Source organism: Ursus maritimus, unplaced genomic scaffold (genome assembly GCF_017311325.1).
Source record: "Ursus maritimus isolate PB19 unplaced genomic scaffold, ASM1731132v1 scaffold_27, whole genome shotgun sequence".
NCBI classification, from domain to species: Eukaryota; Metazoa; Chordata; class Mammalia; order Carnivora; family Ursidae; genus Ursus; species Ursus maritimus.
Genome location: NW_024425230.1, coordinates 29327659 through 29346626, shown reverse-complemented (window position 1 = coordinate 29346626; position 18968 = coordinate 29327659). Strand labels below are relative to the sequence as shown.

At 40.4% G+C, this 18968-nt stretch overlaps 1 protein-coding gene across 1 annotated transcript in view; it reads right to left on the bottom strand.

Annotated features, from left to right (window-relative positions):
- Window positions 1-6853: 6853 nt before the first annotated feature.
- LOC103679121 (cytochrome c oxidase subunit 5A, mitochondrial) overlaps window positions 6854-18968 on the bottom strand; it is a 12829-nt gene continuing 714 nt past the window's right edge. The window contains exons 2-5 of the mRNA XM_040642980.1: window positions 13166-13282; window positions 11569-11690; window positions 8628-8750; window positions 6854-7020 (exon numbers count right to left, since the gene is read on the bottom strand). Of these exons, the coding sequence (XP_040498914.1) occupies window positions 8637-8750; window positions 11569-11690; window positions 13166-13282 (353 nt within the window). The 3' untranslated portion in view covers window positions 6854-7020; window positions 8628-8636. The remainder of the gene's footprint in view (window positions 7021-8627; window positions 8751-11568; window positions 11691-13165; window positions 13283-18968) is intronic.

Sequence of the window (18968 nt, the reverse complement as noted above, 5' to 3'; positions counted from 1 at the left end):
AGGGTAACAGTTGGGAGATAAAGTCTTTAAGGTAAAGTGATTAAATGAGGTCATAAGGGTGGGGCCCTAATCCAATAGGACTGGTATCCTTAAAAGGAAGAGACACCAGGGATGTGTGAACAGAGAAAAAAAACCTATTTTTTCATTTTATTATTACATTATTGTCTCCCATCAGCTGATGGATAAATATAATACAAAGATGCTAGGATATACTCATCACATCTGTCTTGAAGGGATCTAATTGGAATTTCACATCATCTGTGTAGTATTCTTTATAATTTTTATTTTTAAAAAAATATTTATTTATTTATTTGAGAGAGAGAGAGAGAGAGAGATTGAGATAGAGCAGGGGGAGGGGAAAAGGGAGAGGGAGAAGCAGATTCCCCGCTGAGTGTGGAGCCTAAGGCGGTGCTCGAACCCAGGACCCTGAGGTCATGACCTGGGCTAAAGTCAGACGCTTAACCAATTGAGCCACCCAGGCACCCCTTAATTTTTAATTTTTTAAAGTAGTCTCTACACCAAACGTGGGGGTCAAATTCAGGCACCCCTCATCTGTGTAGTACTCTTGCCAAAAATGTTTAACTGGATTTTAATAATGAGGAAACAATGCAGATTGTACGGCATTCTACACCACCACTGGCCTGGACTCCAGAAAAATGGACTGTATGTATTTTATGGCAAACTTCTTGAAGTATATGAACAGTATTATGGTAGTATAGGAAGAGAAAGTCCTTATTTTTAGATATCTGCTTAAGTATTTAGGGGTAAAATGCCATGTCTGCAATTTACTTTCGAGTGGTTGAGGAAAAAAGTGTATATATACTAGGAGTAAAACAAATGTAGCAAACTATTACTTTTTAATTTTTCAAAATAAAGAATAAGGAAAGAAAAAGCTTAAGACCTCATTCTGTTAGGGTAGAAGCCCCTTTCATCACCAAGCTGTGGAAGCATGTTTTTCTTCAAACTGTGAACATTACTGTCTACTTCTTTTAGGTGGAACTAGAGTCCATTAAGCTAACAGAGGTACCTGTTTTCCCCAGCACAGTAAAGGCATCAAATTTGACTTATAGAAAATAGGGGAACTGACAGGACAAAACGGGCATTTGATAGGAGTAAGAGATTTATCAGTAGACTTAATTTATCTAATCACCTCTGCCTCTTAGTAATAGGCCTATGATTTAGAAGTTAGCTTGCTTTGAAAATAATTTCCATTCTTTTAGATTAGGGGTTGGCAAACTTTTCCTATAAATGGTCAGACAGAAAATATTTTTGACTTTGTGGACTTGCGGGTGTCACGCAGTATCTATCCCACCTACTCAGCTCTGCCACAGTAGTGCAAAAGCAGCCATAGAAACTGCACTACGGGGGCGCCTGGGTGGCACAGCGGTTAAGCGTCTGCCTTCGGCTCAGGGCGTGATCCCGGTGTTATGGGATCGAGCCCCACATCAGGCTCCTCCGCTATGAGCCTGCTTCTTCCTCTCCCACTCCCCTGCTGTGATCCCTCTCTAGCTGGCTGTCTCTATCCTGTCGAATAAATAAATAAAATCTTAAAAAAAAAAAAGAAACTGCACTACGCAAATGTACTTAACGCCACTGAACTACACACTTAAAATGGTTAAGATGGCAAATTTTATGTGTATTTAAGCACAATTTTTTAAAAACTCAAAAAAATCAGGGGCACCTGGGTGGTGCAGTCAGTTAGGCATCTGACTTCTGGTTTCAGCCCAGGTCCTATCTCAGAATCCCGATTATCAAGCACAGTGCTTAGAATGGAATCTGCCTTAAGACTCCCTCTGGGGACAGTAGGGTGGCTCAGTTGGTTAAGTGTCCGCCTTTGGCTCAGGTCATGATCCCAGGGTTCTGGGATGAGTTCCTGCATCAGGTTCCCTGCTCAGCAGGGAGCCTGCTTCTCCCTCTGTCTGCTGCTCCCCTTGCTTGTGCCATCTCTCTCTCCCTGACCAAAAAAAAAAAAAAAGACTCCCTCTGCTCCTGGGGGGTCTCGCTTGTGCATGCGCATGCACTCCACTCTCTCAAATAATCTTGGGACACCTGGGTGGCTCAGTTGGTTAAGCCTCTGACTTTGGCTCAGGTCATGATCCCAGGGTCTTGGGATCAACTGGTATCAAGTCCCGCATGGGGCTCCTCGCTCAGCGGAGAGCCTGCTTCCCTCTCTCCCTCTGCTGCTCCCCCTGCTTGTGCCCTCTGACAAATAAGTCTGTAAAAAACAAACAAACAAACAAACAAAAAACACTTAAAAATATATAAATAAAAGCTGAAAAAAGCAGCCACAGGTAATATGCTAATGAATACGTGGCAGTGTTCCAACAAAACCTTGCTTATGGGCAATGAATTTTGAATTTCATATAATTTTTTAAAAAGATTTTATTTATTTGACAAAGAGACAGCGAGACAGGGAACACAAGCAGGGGGAGTGGGAGAGGGAGAAGCAGGCTTCCCGCCCAGCAGGTAGCCCGATGCGGGGCTCAATCCCAGGACCCTGGGATCATGGCAGACGCTTAACGACTAAGCCACCCAGGTGCCCCTGAATTTCATATCATTTTCTGTCACAAAATCTTTTTATTGATTTTCAACCATTTAAAAATGTAAAAAACAATTCTTAGCCTGTGGGCAGCAGAAAGAGAGGTGATGGCCTGGATTTAGCCCAAGGGCCATAGTTTCCCACCCTTATCTTGGCAATAAAGGAGATACACAATGAGAGCAATTTTTAAAAAAGATTTTATATATTTATTTGACACAGAGAGAGGGAACAACCAGGGGGAGCAGCAGAGGGAGAGGGGGAAGCAGGCTCTCCGTTGAGCAAGGAGCCCCATGTGGGACTTGATCCCATGACCATGGGATCATGACCTGAGCCAAAGACAGATGCGGGGCTCAATCCCAGGACCCTGAGCCAAAGACAGACGCTTAACCGACTGAGCCACCCAGGCACCCCAATGAGACCAATTTAAAAGGCAGTGCTTATTTCTGCAGTCTCAGGCACTGTTGTAACAAACTTTAAGGGGCTTAAAATTAAAAGTTAGCATTTACAATAAACTTAGAGCACCCATCTGTTTCGAGTAGCACAAATGACTTAGGCAAAAACAAAATGTAGAAATCTCAACAGAATGTAAGATGCAAAGAAAACAGTAACTTCCAGAGAGCTACCAATTCTTTCCAGCTCCATACAAAATCTCAGCATGTTGAAGAAGTGCCAACACTTTAACTACCACCATCTTTCCAATTACCCTCTTGGGACTTAAGATTTTGTCTGTCAGAAAGAGCAAACACAAGCACAGGGACCAGCAGGCAGGAGAAGCAAGCTCCCCGCCAAACAAGGAGCCCAATGCCGGACTCAATCCCGGGACCCTTGGATCATGACCTGAGCTGAAGGCAGATCCTTAACCAACTAAGCCACCCTGGCGTCCCAGGATTAACTATTCTTCAGGACTCCTCCCTCCTGCCTCATTGCCTAGAATCACTTCTTCACCACCTCTGATTCAGCCACAAGTTCATTATAAAAGCCATCACCCAAGCTGAAACACCCAAACCATGGAATATTATGCCCCATTAAAAAGCAGGAGACAGACTTGTACTAATTGATATAGAAAACTGTCTAGCAAAGGGGAGATAAACAGGTTTGTAAAGCAGCATGCAAAAGTATATACACACGCACAAAGGAGAAACGTCTGGAAAGACGGTCATCAGAATACTACCAGTGGTTGTAACTGGGTGGGTATTTCAGGTGTGTTTTATTTTTGTACTTTGTTTGATGAACATGTATCATCTTTAAAATGAGAACACCCAGGAGTGCCCGGGCGGCTCAGTCAAGCATCCGACTCTTGATTTCGGCTTGGGTCATGATCTCAGGCTTGTGGGATCGAGCCCCATGTCAGCTCAGTGCTGGGCATGGAGCCTCCTTGAGATTCTCCCCCCCCCTCACCCCACACTTGTGTGTTCTCTCTCATGCTCTCCACCTCTCTCTCAAAAATAAATAAAATGAGAAAACCCAGTAAAGGTATTTTTATTTTAAGGAAAAAAGACCACCATCAAAAATTCCTTAAAAAAAATTTATTTATTGCAGTTGTGCTTAAATATAATTTGGAGATATTATAAAATATTTATTTACAGATGAAATGACATGATACCTGAGATTTTATTCAAAATATTTGGGGGGCGCCTGGGTGGCTCAGTTGGTTAAGCTGCTGACTCTTGATTCTGGCTCAGGTTATGATCTCAGGGTTGTGAGATTGAGCCCTGCATCGGGCTCTGCACTCAGCAGGGAGCCTGCCTGAAGATTCTCTCTACCTCTGCACCCCCCACTCACTTCACTCTAATAAATAAATCAATCTTCAAAATATTTGGAGTGGGGGTAAGAATATAGACGAAAAGTGTGGCCACATACTGGCAATTGCTGAAGTGGACTGATGAGTACCTGGGAACTTACAATACCCTTATCTTTGTAATTAACATTTTCTGTAAAAGTTACTCCTCTCTTTCCCACTAAATGTAGTTGCTTCTGCAATTTCAGCCATTAGACTACATTTGCCTCCAAATGATCTTAGAAATCCCCCCTTTTGCTGTTTCAAACCTTAAATCTTAAATTCTTTACTCTTCGGCTCTTTCCAGAACTCTATGCCTATCCTACCCACTGATGGCTGTAATTTGACAGGTCCGGAATCCAATGTATTTTTTTTTCTTAAAGATTTTTAAGTAATCTCTACACCCAGCGTGGAGCTTGAACTCACAACCCTGGGATCAAGAGTCATGTGCTCCCCTGAGCCAGCCAGTTGCCCCAAATGCAGTACTTTCTCCACCCTGCACCAAGCTCCTCTTTTTGCCAACTCCAATTTTCCCAAAAATGGTACCATCTCTGAAATCTGTAAAACGGCCTTCCTAAGAGCTCTGTTTCCCCCTCACTGAATTAGTAACTACACTTAAATATTTGACTCTCAAAGTCATCTCTTCCCATTTCTACTGCTACCATCTTGATTTAAAATACTTATTAAGTTAAAACTACACCAAATAACTTCCTAAATTGTGATCCTAACTCCAATTTCTCCAGGCTCTAAATCTCTCTCTCCTATTCACTGCTATTATCAAGTATCCGGCACAATGCTTGATATACAGTAGGCACTCAATAAACGTGGTGTGAAAACCATCATAGCACTCATTTCTTACCCTTGTAGATAGCTGTATACATATGTTCCCTCCTCAGGCCCCTCCTATGATCTTAAGAGCAGAAACCATTTTCATCATTTTGCATTCCTCCTTTAAGGTAAAAAGCCCATGATACTGACATGGCCCTTTTTCAGCTAGTTATAGTAAATCATTTAGATCTGGGGAATTGCAAAAGCACATTTAAATGTGATTATGTATGCATATAGGCTAGCTGTCAAATAAAAAATCTCTCCTCCCCACCCCAATGGTGCAAAGGTCAGACATGTCATGTAATAAAATTACTATTTATTTACTTAAGATTTTTTTTTAAAGATTTTATTTATTTGACAGAGATAGAGACAGCCAGCGAGAGAGGGAACACAAGCAGGGGGAGTGGGAGAGGAAGAAGCAGGCTCATAGCAGAGGAGCCTGATGTGGGGCTCAATCCCATAATGCTGGGATCACGCCCTGAGCCGAAGGCAGACGCTTAACCGCTGTGCCACCCAGGTGCCCCTACTTAAGATTTTATTTACTTATTTGACACAGAGAGAGATAGCGAGAGAGGCAACACAAACAGGGGGAGAAGGAGAAGCAGGCTTCTCATTGAGCAGGGAGAGTGATGTGGGGTCCCATCCCAGGACCTCGGGACCATGACCTGAGCCTAAGGCAGACACTTTATGACTGAAGCACCCAGGTGCCCCTAAAATTACCTTTTAGATAAAGCTGTGGATAAATAAACACCCCCAATCCTTTAGGCTTCAACTTAAATGTAATTTCCTCTCACAGTACCTGTATGTATGTTCACAGAACTTTAAAAATCTCTGCCACGATGTCTTTATATAGGTGATTGTTCTGTTTATGACCCCACCCACCCCCATCTCTAGGATTTGGGAGGCAGACCTACGATGATGTCACCCCTAGGGGAAAGGAACCTGAAGAGAATCTGGAGGAAAAACAGAGCAGTGTGACTGGGACATTACACTACACGGAACGATGAGGGGAAAGAGCTGCCTACGGAAGGGTCAAACCGAAGAACCATACCTGCCAACTGCACAAATAAGCATATATGGCTGTTTTAGTTTATTTACATTTCCACTTCTTTAAAAAAAGGGGGAGGGAGACATTTTGGTAGGGAACCAGTTTTTCATAAAGGTTATTTGTGTTGATACCTACCAAAACGGATTTTACTAAGATTTCCTTACTTCGTTTTTAGAGAAAAGACAGCTAAACCTCAACCTACTATTAATCCTATTTCCCTGACACTGCAGTCTGAATAACTATACTAGAAGTCACTCAGACTTAGAACCTCTTTCTCCAACAGCTGGTCTCCAATAATATGGGACTTCTAAACTAAGACGGGATTTGTGTATTCTATTAATTCTCTCAAGAAGTAAACCCATTTATTTAGTTATCGAAGCACTGAAAATCTATCATATCCAGTTATTTGACATCCAAGGCTAATACTGCACTGCTAGAGAAGAACAGGAAGGGAAGGAAAAGGTCACTAAGAGAGAGGCTGGCTACCACATAGCACATCCTCAAGACTATCTCAATGATCACTTTTAAATTTCATGTCAGATGGTTTCCAGAGAATTAAGGCAGTTCTCTCAGGACGCAGTGGCAACAAAACCATGAAATCTATGGCTCTATGATGGCTCATTTTCTGCTTTTCAAAGCAAACACATGGAGCAATACCTAATTTCAGTTCAAACTCATTTCCCTTTTATTAAAGTCCAAGTTACCATTACATGGTTTGGTACTCAATAAAGGAAAACTTGTTCAAATAAGGTAATATGTTATCATCAGTATTTCCAGGTGATTGTTTACAATCAAGTAGCATTATGAATAAATCCTTGAGAAGCCCATCTGTAAGAGAAAACATGAAGAATTAGCTAGAAAATAAACGAAAGGTAGAAATCTTATAAAAATAACCTTCTTTAGAGCAATAGTCCAGGGAAATTACTGCCTCTGTGTAGCCTCTTCCATTCTTCTTAATCCCGCCTGTAGCTAACGCACAAGGGAGTAGCTCTGTGGCTTTTTGGTTGTTTATACACCTAGTACTTACTGGGGTGATCCTCATAAAAGTGCTGGGGAGTTGCCCTTTAAAATTTTTTTTTAAAAGAAATCTATCATCACAGCTAGAATATATCCTATGTAATAAAGATATTCTGGACTCCTTGAAATACTAGATAAAATAAAAATTAAGCTGAAGTGTTTAGGTATCCTTTTAAGAGTCCATTATGGAATATGAACCACACACAAGAGCTTCAAAAATGTGAGGAGGAAATCTTCTATTCTGAATGCCTAGTTTTCTCACAGAAATCATTAGTACACACATTAAAAAACAAAAAACAAAAAACAAAAAACAAAACCCTTCCATGTATTACAAAGGTGAGCTAAATGACTTCAGGGAGGTGGTGGTGACATGGGGGTAGACAAAGATAAAATTAAGACTCCTGCTCCAAAGCAACCTTTAACCAGGCTCGCTGGACCTTTATCTTGTGAGGGATCTGATATCAGCTCCTTCAATAATTTTGGATGCACTTTTATTGAAGCTTCTGTTCCGCTATTTTAAAAATGAATGTCCTCTTACTCTTAGGCAGCAAATCCTCCATTTAAGCCTCATTGTTTACCACTGAGAAATAAATATAGCCTTAGTAAATGCCGACACAGGATGTGTGCCATATAACAGCAATGGACTCTGGAGCTGGACTGCCTGGCTTTAAGTGTTGGTTCCAGTACTAGCTATATGACCTTGGACAAAGTGCCACAGTTTCCTCATTAATAAAATAGTAAAATGGGAGTAATTATAATAGTAACTACCTCAAGGGATGGTTTCTGAGGGTTAAGTGAGTTAATATTTACAGAGCACTTAAAACAGTGCCTGACATAGAGTTATATACGCTATATGTGTTCAAATAAAATAAAAACAAGTCACTGCTTATCTATTTTCTGTTTTACAAAGGATTTTCTGCATGCTTCTCAGTGCCTAGACAATCTTGTGGCTAGTTCTATTACGTGCCTTCCGACAGAGAACAAAGTATTAAGTAAGTTTTTATTATCAGTGAATATTTACTTGACTGTTAAATTCTAATGTGGACACACAAAAATGAATGCATCAAATTAATAACACCCTATTACAAATAAACAGATGTATAAAAGCATGTGTGATGAACACCTTGTATGCAGATTACCTTCAGCTTGGGGGAGGTAAAGGAATGGAATTTTATGTTTGAAATATTTTATATAGATTTTTAATTAAGGAGGCTTCCTCTTCCCTTTACACTAGTAAGAGAGTAATTATAACAACTAGAAATGACAACTCCAGCTCCTTAAACTTACCACCATTAGCACTTTTTAAACCTTTATGTTCTTGGCCTCTAAGGAGGCCATTAAAAGGTCTTACACTCTGAGAAATTGAAATGTCATTCCCTGGATTCATTTCCTGCCTTATTCATTGGTGTGTTCCTTACCCATGGGGTTTACACTTTGTCAAGGCCTAGTTCCTCTGGAGTGGAGATTCCCAGTTCATTTAAAGTTGGTCTAAGTTCCTGGATGACGTAGGGGTAGATTTCCTTATGAGGTCCTGCTTTGTCCTGATGGCAAAGAAAATATTTACATTTAGCTCTCTGAAAAGCTGTCTCTATTTAAAAAATGAACTTGAGAAAGCTTTTAATCACATATGTAGAGGCTAGCAGCAGAGAATACAAGTCAGCTACTTTTAACTTATCAGTTCAATAAATAGAACAATTTATGCAGGCACTATTCAAAATAGGTTTTTAAGCACCTCGAGAATAACTAAGACCGTTAGACTAAATCCAGAAAAAAACAAAACATTTTAAAGCCTCAAGTTAATAGGAAAGGTGGTGATGACAGAATTTTGTGAAGATAATTAAACATGCCCAGCAGGCAACACGAATAATTAAGTTAACACAAGAAAAGTTTTTAAATTTGCTTCCAATTTGAGATCTTAACTGAATTAAGTACTGGTGCTGAATGGATTGACAGCCTACAGAACCCTTAATTATCTTACCCATTGTAGATAAAATAATGTCACACTTTCCCCCTTACAGACTTGAATTTCTTTCTTACAGACCATGTCCCTTCATGCAGAGCTATACTTAGAGCACTTATTTCCAGGGCAAGAGAGTTTTGACAAATACTCACCATAACATATAATTATACCTGTATTTTCACAAGCTTCCTCAGGGACAAATATTAAAAAGTCAAATGGGGGCCCCTGGGTGGCTCAGTCAGTTAAGTGCCTACCTTTAAGGGCTCAAGTCGCAATCCCAGGGTTCTGGAATCGAGCCCTGTGTCAGGCTCCCTGCTTATCGAGGAGTCTGCTTCTCCCTCTCCCTCTGCTCTTCCCACCGCCGCTCATGCGCCTGCACTCTCTCTCTCAAATAAAATCTTTAAAAAAAAGTCAAATCGACTAAGAGAGTGCCAAGCTGCTGTTCTTCTGCCTTTAACAAATCTACATCTCCTTAATTATATTTTCTAAAAAAGGTTTATTTCTGGGATGCCTGGTTGGGTGTCTGCCTTCAGCGCAGGTCATAATCCCAGAGTCCTGGGATCAAGTCCCACATTGGGCTCCTTGCTCAGTGGGGAGCTTGCTTCTCCCTCTGCCTGCTGCTCCCCCTGCTTGTGCTCTCTGACAAATAAAATCTTGAAAAAAAAAAAAAAGATATCTTTATTTGAGAGAGAGAGAGAGCAGGGTGCACAAGCAGAAGGAGGGGCAGAGGGAGAGAGAGAACCTCAAGCAGACTCCCCACTGGGCAGGGAGCCCGAAACAGGGCTCAATCCCATGACCCTGAGATCATGACCTGAGCCGAAATCAAGAGTTAGACACTCAACCAACTGAGCCACCTAGGTGCCCCTTAATTGTTTTGTTTTAAATTATAAAATTCTCGGGGCACCTGGGTGGCACAGCGGTTGGGCATCTGCCTTCGGCTCAGGGCGTGATCCTGGCGTTATGGGATCGAGCCCCACATCAGGTTCCTCTGCTATGAGCCTGCTTCTTCCTCTCCCACTCCCCCTGCTTGTGTTCCCTCTCTCGCTGGCTGTCTCTATCTCTGCCAAATAAATAAACAAAATCTTAAAAAAAAAAAAAAAAGTATAAAATTCTTGTTTAAAATGCAATGTATTCGTTTGTTCATTACAGAAAAATGAGGAACTATAATCAAAAGACAGAGGAGAAGGGATGCCTGGGTGGCTCACTTGGTTAAGTGTCTGCCTTCGGCTCAGGTCATGATCCTGGGGTCCTGGGATCGAGCCCTGCGTTGGACTCCCTGCTCAGCGGGAAAACTGCTTCTCCTCTCCCTCTGCCTGCCACTCTGCCTACTTGTGGTATCAAATAAATAAATAAAATCTTAAAAAAAAAAAAAAAGGAGAGAGAGATAGAGGATAAGTATATATCCTCCTACATTTTCATCTATGTATTTGTTTAAATAAAGTGGGGTCACACCATAAAAATCGTTTCATAATTTTAATATAGTATGAATTATTGGGGCGCCTGCCAGTTCAGTCAGCAGTGTGACTCTTGATCACAGGGTCCTGAGTTTGAGCTCCACGTTGGGTGTGGAGCCTACTTAAAATTAATAATAATATACTATGAATTGTTTAATGTTGAATGATTTCCATAACATTAATAGATAACCTCTTCTGGGAAGTCCCATCTTAAGAAACCACTAACAACATTTAACTTCATACCATAAATAGCACAAATAACCTTCGTATATCTTTTTTTTTTAAGATTTTATTTATTTATTTGACAGAGAGAGAGACAGCAAGAGAGGGAACACAAGCAGGGGGAGAGGGAGAAGCAGGCTTCCCACTGAGCAGGGAGCCCGATGCAGGGCTCGATCCCAGGATCCTGAGATCGTGATCTGAGCTGAAGGCAGACGCTCAACGACTGAGTCACTCAGGCGCCCCACCTTTATACATCCTTAATTATTTCCTTAAGATAAATTTTCAAATGGAATTGCTGGACAAAAGGTTATCAAGCAAAAATTTTAAAAGAAGATTTTATTTATTTATTTGACAGAGAGAGGGAGACAGCAAGCATGGGCAGGGGGAGTGGCAGAGGGAGAGGGAGAAGCAGACTCCTTACTGAGCAGGGAGACCAACTCGGGGTTAAATCCCAGGACCCTGGGATCATGACCTGAGCCAAAGGCAGACACTTAACTAGCTGAGCTACTGGTTGAGGGGCTTGAGGCACCCCTCAAGCACGATTTTTTAAAACCTTGCATAAATTCTGCCAAACTGCCCTCCAGAAAGAATGCAATGCACATTTCCTATAGCTGTAGGAACTAATTTTAGGTATTTTAACAAATTCAAAAACACAGGATATGTTGATACCTAACAAAAGCCCATCCACATCCGGAACAACTTTAGCACTGTTATTTCACTGACCTTAACAACCTCTAGGATGCGAACTGCACTAGCAAAATCATTTAACCGTCTGCACGCCCGTAAAGCAGCATCAATGATTTTGGGTTCTGGAACCAGATCATAGCCAACAAGCGTGTTCATCCCTGTCAAATTAAAAAGAGAAGCCATATTAACCTGGAATATCCTCATATCAACTACAATTTAATTACCTACATTTTTACTGAATCATAGACATGTGATCTTGTCTGTTTGGACTCTATTCTCTTGTCTATAAAATAAAATATCTACTTTAAAAAAATTCTAGATAATAAGATCATAGTGATCTTCCACAGTGAATTAGTGGAAAGAACATGCATGTAGTGGAACCATGCATGTAGTAGCATGCAGACTGAGATTTAAAAAAAAACCCAAAAAACCCAAGAGTTTTCTTAAATCCTGATACTATTTTCATAATAATTAGCTGGCTTCTTTTCAAACAAGAGGGTCATTTTCAACTCATATCCTTAACTCTTAGTAAAATGTGTATACTTTGGTTGCTTTAAAATAGATTTGATTGGAAAATAATCCAACAACAACCCAGGAAATGCTTAGGGAGAGTTAATGAAGCCCAAATGAGAACATTATGGAGATATAGAGAAGCATTAGTGCACATTCAACCAGAAAATGACTGGGCACGATTACTTTCAGCTCTGCACAAAATGACACATCATAAAATTTAAGATTCTCTTAATGGGAATAAAGAATTACTGTTCTTTTCATTACTGCTACTCAAGATTATTCAGTAGAATTTCCCTGGTTGCAACAAAATAAGTTATTATTACATTACTGCAGGTAAGTCTGAAGCACTTAGTGTCCTGCTTTTAGTTATTTTAATATATGTAAACAAAAGACACAATGACTACAATGCTAGAATACAGTCACAGAGACTGAACTCTTGGTCTGAGATAAATTACCTACACTTAGAATTAGTTACCTACTTGACTATTAGACTAGTTTATCATTAATATTACCTATTCATGTTCAGTGTACAACTGCAAATTAGGAAAAACAACTTCTAGTTGTTTTTTGGAACACTAATTCAGGGCAAGACAAATCATAAATTAGAATAAAAATCACAAAAAGACCCAAACTATTGCCAAGAGTGGGAAGGAGAGCCAAATGACTACTTGCTTAACTTATCTAAAAGCTACAAAACTGGTAACTCTTGCTCATATTGATCTATCATTATAGCAGTGGTTTTCAGTCAGGGGTGACTTTGGCCCCCAGGAGACATTTTTGGTTGGCACACCGGGGGTGGGGGTGTATGCGTGAGATGGTGGCTGGCACCTAGTAGGCTGAAGCCAAGGATGCAGCTAAACACCTTACAGTGCAAAGGACAGCCCTGCAACAAAGAATTATCTGGCCCAAAAAGTCAACTGTGTTTGCTTTAAAATGCTGCTTTACAGGAAACACTATGAAGGATATAAACTTTCCCAACTGCAAGCAGCATGACAATACCTAGTTTACTAGTTTACATGGGGCATATTTTCAAAATTGCTGCTTTCAACAGAGTAGTGAAAGACTACAAAGTAGTTGCCAATTCTATTCCAAAGCAGACAAATACACCTGTTCCAATTACCTTTACGCAATTCCCAGGCATCAATATCTGGCTTGTTGAAGTATGTCACCCAGCGAGCATCGAACTCTTCATCTGTCTCATGTGACCCATGGGAGTAGCAGCGAACTGACTGGACAGCTACAATGAAGAAAGAACAATGACTTCAATGTATAGAAAGAAATAATACTGACACGTCCTGTCAATACATTAAGTTTATTTGTTTGTTTTCTTTTTTTTTAACTGTGTTAAAATATATACAACATCAAATTTACCATCTTAACCACTTTTAAGTGTACAGCTCAGTGGTGTTAAATATATTCCATGCATCAAATTCTGAATCAACTATATATATCATGGTAGGAAAACTATTCAGCAGGTCAAATGAAACAAATCTTATGTATTGATATGAAAAAAATCGTAAGAACTAAGCAAAGAAAAGCAAGTAGAACAAAAAGTACTACATATGTATGTTTACACGTTCCCCCCCAATGTGTGATGTAGCTTCAAATTGTTGAAAGTGGTCATCTTTGGAAGGAAAAACTATTTCTTTATATACTTCCATAATGTCTGAATTTCTATGATAAGCACAGTATTAATTCCCAGTTTTAAAAAAATGCCCATTTCAATTCTTAAGCAAATTTATAAGATGTATTTTTGATAAATTAAAAAGAAATCTTATGCTCTCCATTAAATTATATTCCAAAATAAATTATACATCCTGACAAAGCAATAGTAATTTAAAAAATTGTTTTCTCAAACTACAGTCCCTCCCTGCAAATTCTGATAAATCCCTTAAGAGGGAACATGTCCTCTCACTTAACAGCCAATGGAAAAAAGTGCTCTTTATCTAAGAAGTGAGAGTTTTAAATATAACATATTATATATATATATATATATATATATATATATATAATATATATAATGACTGGGTGGCTCAGTCGTTGCGCCTGCCTTTGGCTCAGGCTGATCCCGGGCGTTTGGGATCGAGCCCCACATCTGTAGGCCCTCCTCTGCTGGGAGTCTGCTTCTTCCTCTCCCACTCCCCCTGCTTGTGTTCCCTCTCTCGCTGGCTGTCTCTCTGTCAAATAAATAAATAAAATCTTAAAAAAAAAAAAAAAAAAAAAGGAATTCTGCTCCCTACATTGGGCAGCTGGGTGGCTCAGTTGGTTGAGCTTCCGACTCACGATTTCAGCTCAGGTCATGATCTCAGGGTCCTGGGATAGAGCCCAAGTCCCATGACCTGAGTCAGGCTCTGTGCTCAGCAGGAAGTCTGCTTGAGATTCTCTCCGTCTGCCCTTTCCCCACTCGTGCTCTCTCTCTCTCTCAAATAAATAAATAAAATCTTAAAAAAAAAAAGATTTTATTTATTTATTTGTCAAAGAGAGAGATCACAAGCAGAGCAAGCGGCAGACAGAAGGAGAAGCAGGCCCCCGCTGAGCAAGGAGCCCAACGCAGGGCTTGACCCCAGGACCCTGGGATCATGACCTGAGCAGAAGGCAGAGGCTTAACCCACTGAGCCACCCAGGTGTCCCAACAAATAAATAAAATCTTAAAAACAAACAAACAAAAAACACACATTTAAAAGTAAACTCTGTCCCCAAAGTGGGTTTTGAACTTCCCATCCTGAGATCAAGAGTCACATGCTCTACGGACTCTGCCAGGCAGGGGCCCCTATCCTAAACATCCTTAAGGCAATAAATGACAGGAGAAAGAGCAGAGAAAAAGGAAACAAAACAGAAAAAGATAAAAAGGTGAAGACTAGCGAGTTCTGGAAATGGACTGTTACTAGCACATCAAGTGAAACGAGAATCACTTAAATTTCCATTTGAGCCTGGAGCCAAATACCTGCCATTAGTCACAGAGGACCACAGCACAAGTTCCAATCTTCCCAGAGACATAAATTATCTCCATTATCCAAGCCCAGAATGAAGAAGGACATGTATATGAATGGGCTGGAATTCGCCATGCTTTAATTTCTTTTACAAGAAAAAATAATGTATCCCTAGACTTCAATGTATTTAGTAAGTACAAACATTTAATCAAAAGTATGTAGATATTTGGGGCGCCTGGGTGGCTCAGTTGGTTAAGCAACTGCCTGCAGCTCAGGTCATAATCCCAGGGTCCTGGAATTGAGCATCGGGCTCCCTGCTCAGTGGGGAGCCTGCTGCTCCCTCTACCTCTGCCGCTCCCCCTGCTTGTGCTCTCTTGTTCTTGGCCAAATAAATAAAATCTTAAAAAACAAAAAACAAAAAAACAGAAGTATGTGGATATTTAATAACACTTACAAGACTAATATTCACATTTAATATATCAGAAAGTGTAAGTCACAACAACCTTCTAACCAACCCACTGTTACCAAAAATTTATAAGCTACCTTTTTCAAAAACTGTAATTATCCTTAGCTTAGGGGCACCTGGTTGGCTCAGTAGGAAGAGCATGTGACTCCTGATCTCGGGGTCATGAGTTCGAGCCCCACGCTGAGTGTAGAGATTACTTAAATAAATAAATAAATTTTAAAAATTTATCCTTACCTGAATACTTAAAGCACGGTATAAAATTTTATAATCACTTCAGAAGACTCTTTAGTGCTTCTTTTTTTCTTTCTTCTTCTTTTTTTTTTTTTAAGATTTTATTTATTTTCTTGTCAGAGAGAGAAAGAACATAAGCAGGGGGAGCAGCAAGCAGAGGGAGAAGCAGGCTCCCTGCTGAGCAAGGAGCCTGATGTTGGACTCCATCCCAGGACCCTGGGATCATGACATGACCTGAGCGGAAGGCAGATGCTTAATCAAATGAGCCACTCAGGCATCCCTTTAATGCTTTCTTATCAAGTTAAACACACACCTACCATACTGCTCAATAAATCCACTTTTACGTGTTTACCCAAGAAAAACGAAATAATATGTATTCCTTCCCCAGAGGTAATTATTACATGTACCTTTCTTACTACCCAGAAAAGTGTTTCATACCCATCTCCTTTAGCTTAAACATTTCTACAAACTCAATCTAGAAAGTTATTTCTAACACTACGTTTTGGCATTCAGTTAAGTACTCTATTAAAAAACAAAACAAGGGGCGCCTGGGTGGCACAGCGGTTAAGCGTCTGCCTTCGGCTCAGGGCGTGATCCCGGCGTTATGGGATCGAGCCCCACATCAGGCTCCTCCGCTATGAGCCTGCTTCTTCCTCTCCCACTCCCCCTGCTTGTGTTCCCTCTCTCGCTGGCTGTCTCTATCTCTGTCAAATAAATAAATAAAATCTTTAAAAAAAAACAAAACAAAAAACAAAAGGGGCGCCTGGATGGCTCAGTTGGTTAAAGTGTCTGCCTTTGGCTCAGGTCATGATCCCAACGTCCTGGGATCAAGCCCCACATCGAAGTCCCCGCTCAGCGGGGAGCCTGCTTCTTCCTCTCCCTCTGCCCCTCCACCCTGTTCATGCTCTCTCTCTCAAATAAATAAAATCTTTAAAACAACAACAAACAGGGGCGCCTGGGTGGCACAGCGGTTAAGCGTCTGCCTTCGGCTCAGGGCGTGATCCCGGCGTTATGGGATCGAGCCCCACATCAGGCTCCTCTGCTGGGAGCCTGCTTCTTCCTCTCCCACTCCCCCTGCTTGTGTTCCCTCTCTCGCTGGCTGTCTCTATCTCTGTCGAATAAATAAATAAAATCTTTAAAAAAAAAATAAATAAAAAATAAAAAATAAAAAATAAAACAACAACAAACAACCAAAAACCTAACATGCTTAGAAAAATTAATCCCTTTAGTTTTAAGTTTAGTTAAATTAGATAGCTTTCCACTTAATAACTAATCAGCTCAGATAAAGCCCCCAAACGGACTTTTGGTGTTGGTAATTCTAGGAGAAAGGGAAAGAAATGAGTAATGCAAAGGGCACACGAACAAGCTCAAACGAAGGACTGTTGAGGTGCAAGCCGGAAGAGCAGCCATGAACTTTGGGGGGCTGGAAATCTAGAAGTGTAGTAATGCAGAAAAGGTTGGAAGGTGATTAGAAAGTGCTACCTAAATCAAGGCCTGCGGCAAGACAGGGAAAGAGAAAACTCCCCCCCACTCTTCCTAAGTTATCAGTCAGGATGTAGGAGCCAGGATTGTTTAAGTTTTCAGGGTTGACTAAAGAATCTAACCACTGTTTTAAAACATTTTAATTCAGCAGTTATTGGAAAACAATGTTTCAAGTTGGAGGCTTCTGGAATGTGGGATGCTACTTAACTAGAGCAAACCTGAGGCCCCTCAGGTTAACCCCTCCAGGGCTCACTCTCTTTTTAAAAGATTATATTAATTTAATTACTTATTTATTTACTTGACAGAGAGAGAGCGAGCGAGCACACAAGGACGTGGAGCAGCAGGCAGAGGGAGGAGACACAGGCTCAATCCCAGGACCCCAAGCTGAAGGCAGAGGCTTAATTGAGCCACCCAGAAGCCCCTCAGAGCTCTCTTTCAAGTATACTCACACTTGGCCTTGAACAGCCTCATCCAAAAAATTTTATTCTTTTTGACTTTCAATTTATAAAACCTGTTTAGTTTTATGTGGATAACAAACTCTGATAATTTACAAAAATGAAATCCACTATAATAAAACAAATACATATTTAAGCATTGTGCCAGGCAAGATACTAAGAGCTACATTATTTCATTCAAACCTCACAACTACCAAACACCCTGATTTTAGAGATGAGGCAACTGAGTTTTAATGTTAATTAACATGTCCAAGGTCACACAACTAGAAAGTAGCTGACATAAATGTAACCAACACTACCTCCTTGTGGCAAACACGTCTACGGGACAAACACCTAAAATAAAGATTTTCGTTTATAAATCATATCCAAGAGTGGAAACAGAACGCCTAGGAGATAAACCAACATGTTCAAACTTACTAAGAAAAGAGGAATCCCCTTAATCTACAGTTTGCCAAAAATATCTGCCTTTTTCCCAGACTGCCACAAAATGTAGCAGTTCTTTTGAAGAAGTCAAAAGAAAACTCCCCAAAAGGCATCTATATGAAAAAACTGTAGTACTTCAGCATGTAGATAAGGAAAAAAACAGCAAAAAACATAAAATTTGACAAACATCAGGATGGGGAAAAAATAATTACAGCTAAGAAACTGAAAGCAGTTCCACCACTAGTAAAGGAACCAGTTTCCCAAGATGGGCCTCAATTTCCTCCTCCATAAAATAAGGCAGTCTTCATAAAGTACATGCCAGCCTTACTGTCCTATGAGAAATTACACAAGATAAAATCTAAACTGAATGAAGAGAAACACATTTCTTAGGTTCTGAAGGGTCTAGTTATTAACACTCAAGAGTCAAGAGAACAATCTTACTAGTTTTGAGTTTGAGTTCATACATTTAAATTTGCATGCTTAGGGCCTAAATTTCACATTGCAGCATATCATGGACTAAGATCAAAGAGCAGTTACACAACTAAAAGTACCCTGCTGGAAACAGAGTCTCCCCAAACACAGGGGAAAAGCACAGTTAAGAAAGAGGAATCAGCAGCACATCTCATACCGCAGCAATCAGGTTTCCGACTGAATGCAAAAAAACCCAAACCAAACCAAACCAAAAAACCAGCTTCCCTTGTATTTGTAGAACCCAGTATTCCTGAGTCTGTGGTACCCAATTTTCGAAAGAGTAATATTCTTATCCTAAGACCTATCAATATTCAGGCTCTCTTCCAGACCTCAGGAAACGACCATACATGGAGAGCTATCGTAAAAATGTAAAAATTAGAACGTGGCACAGCAGTCTCTAAAACGACAGAACGGTCTGTGAAGATGACATACAAAACGCTAACCGAGACAGGCCTGATAAAAAAA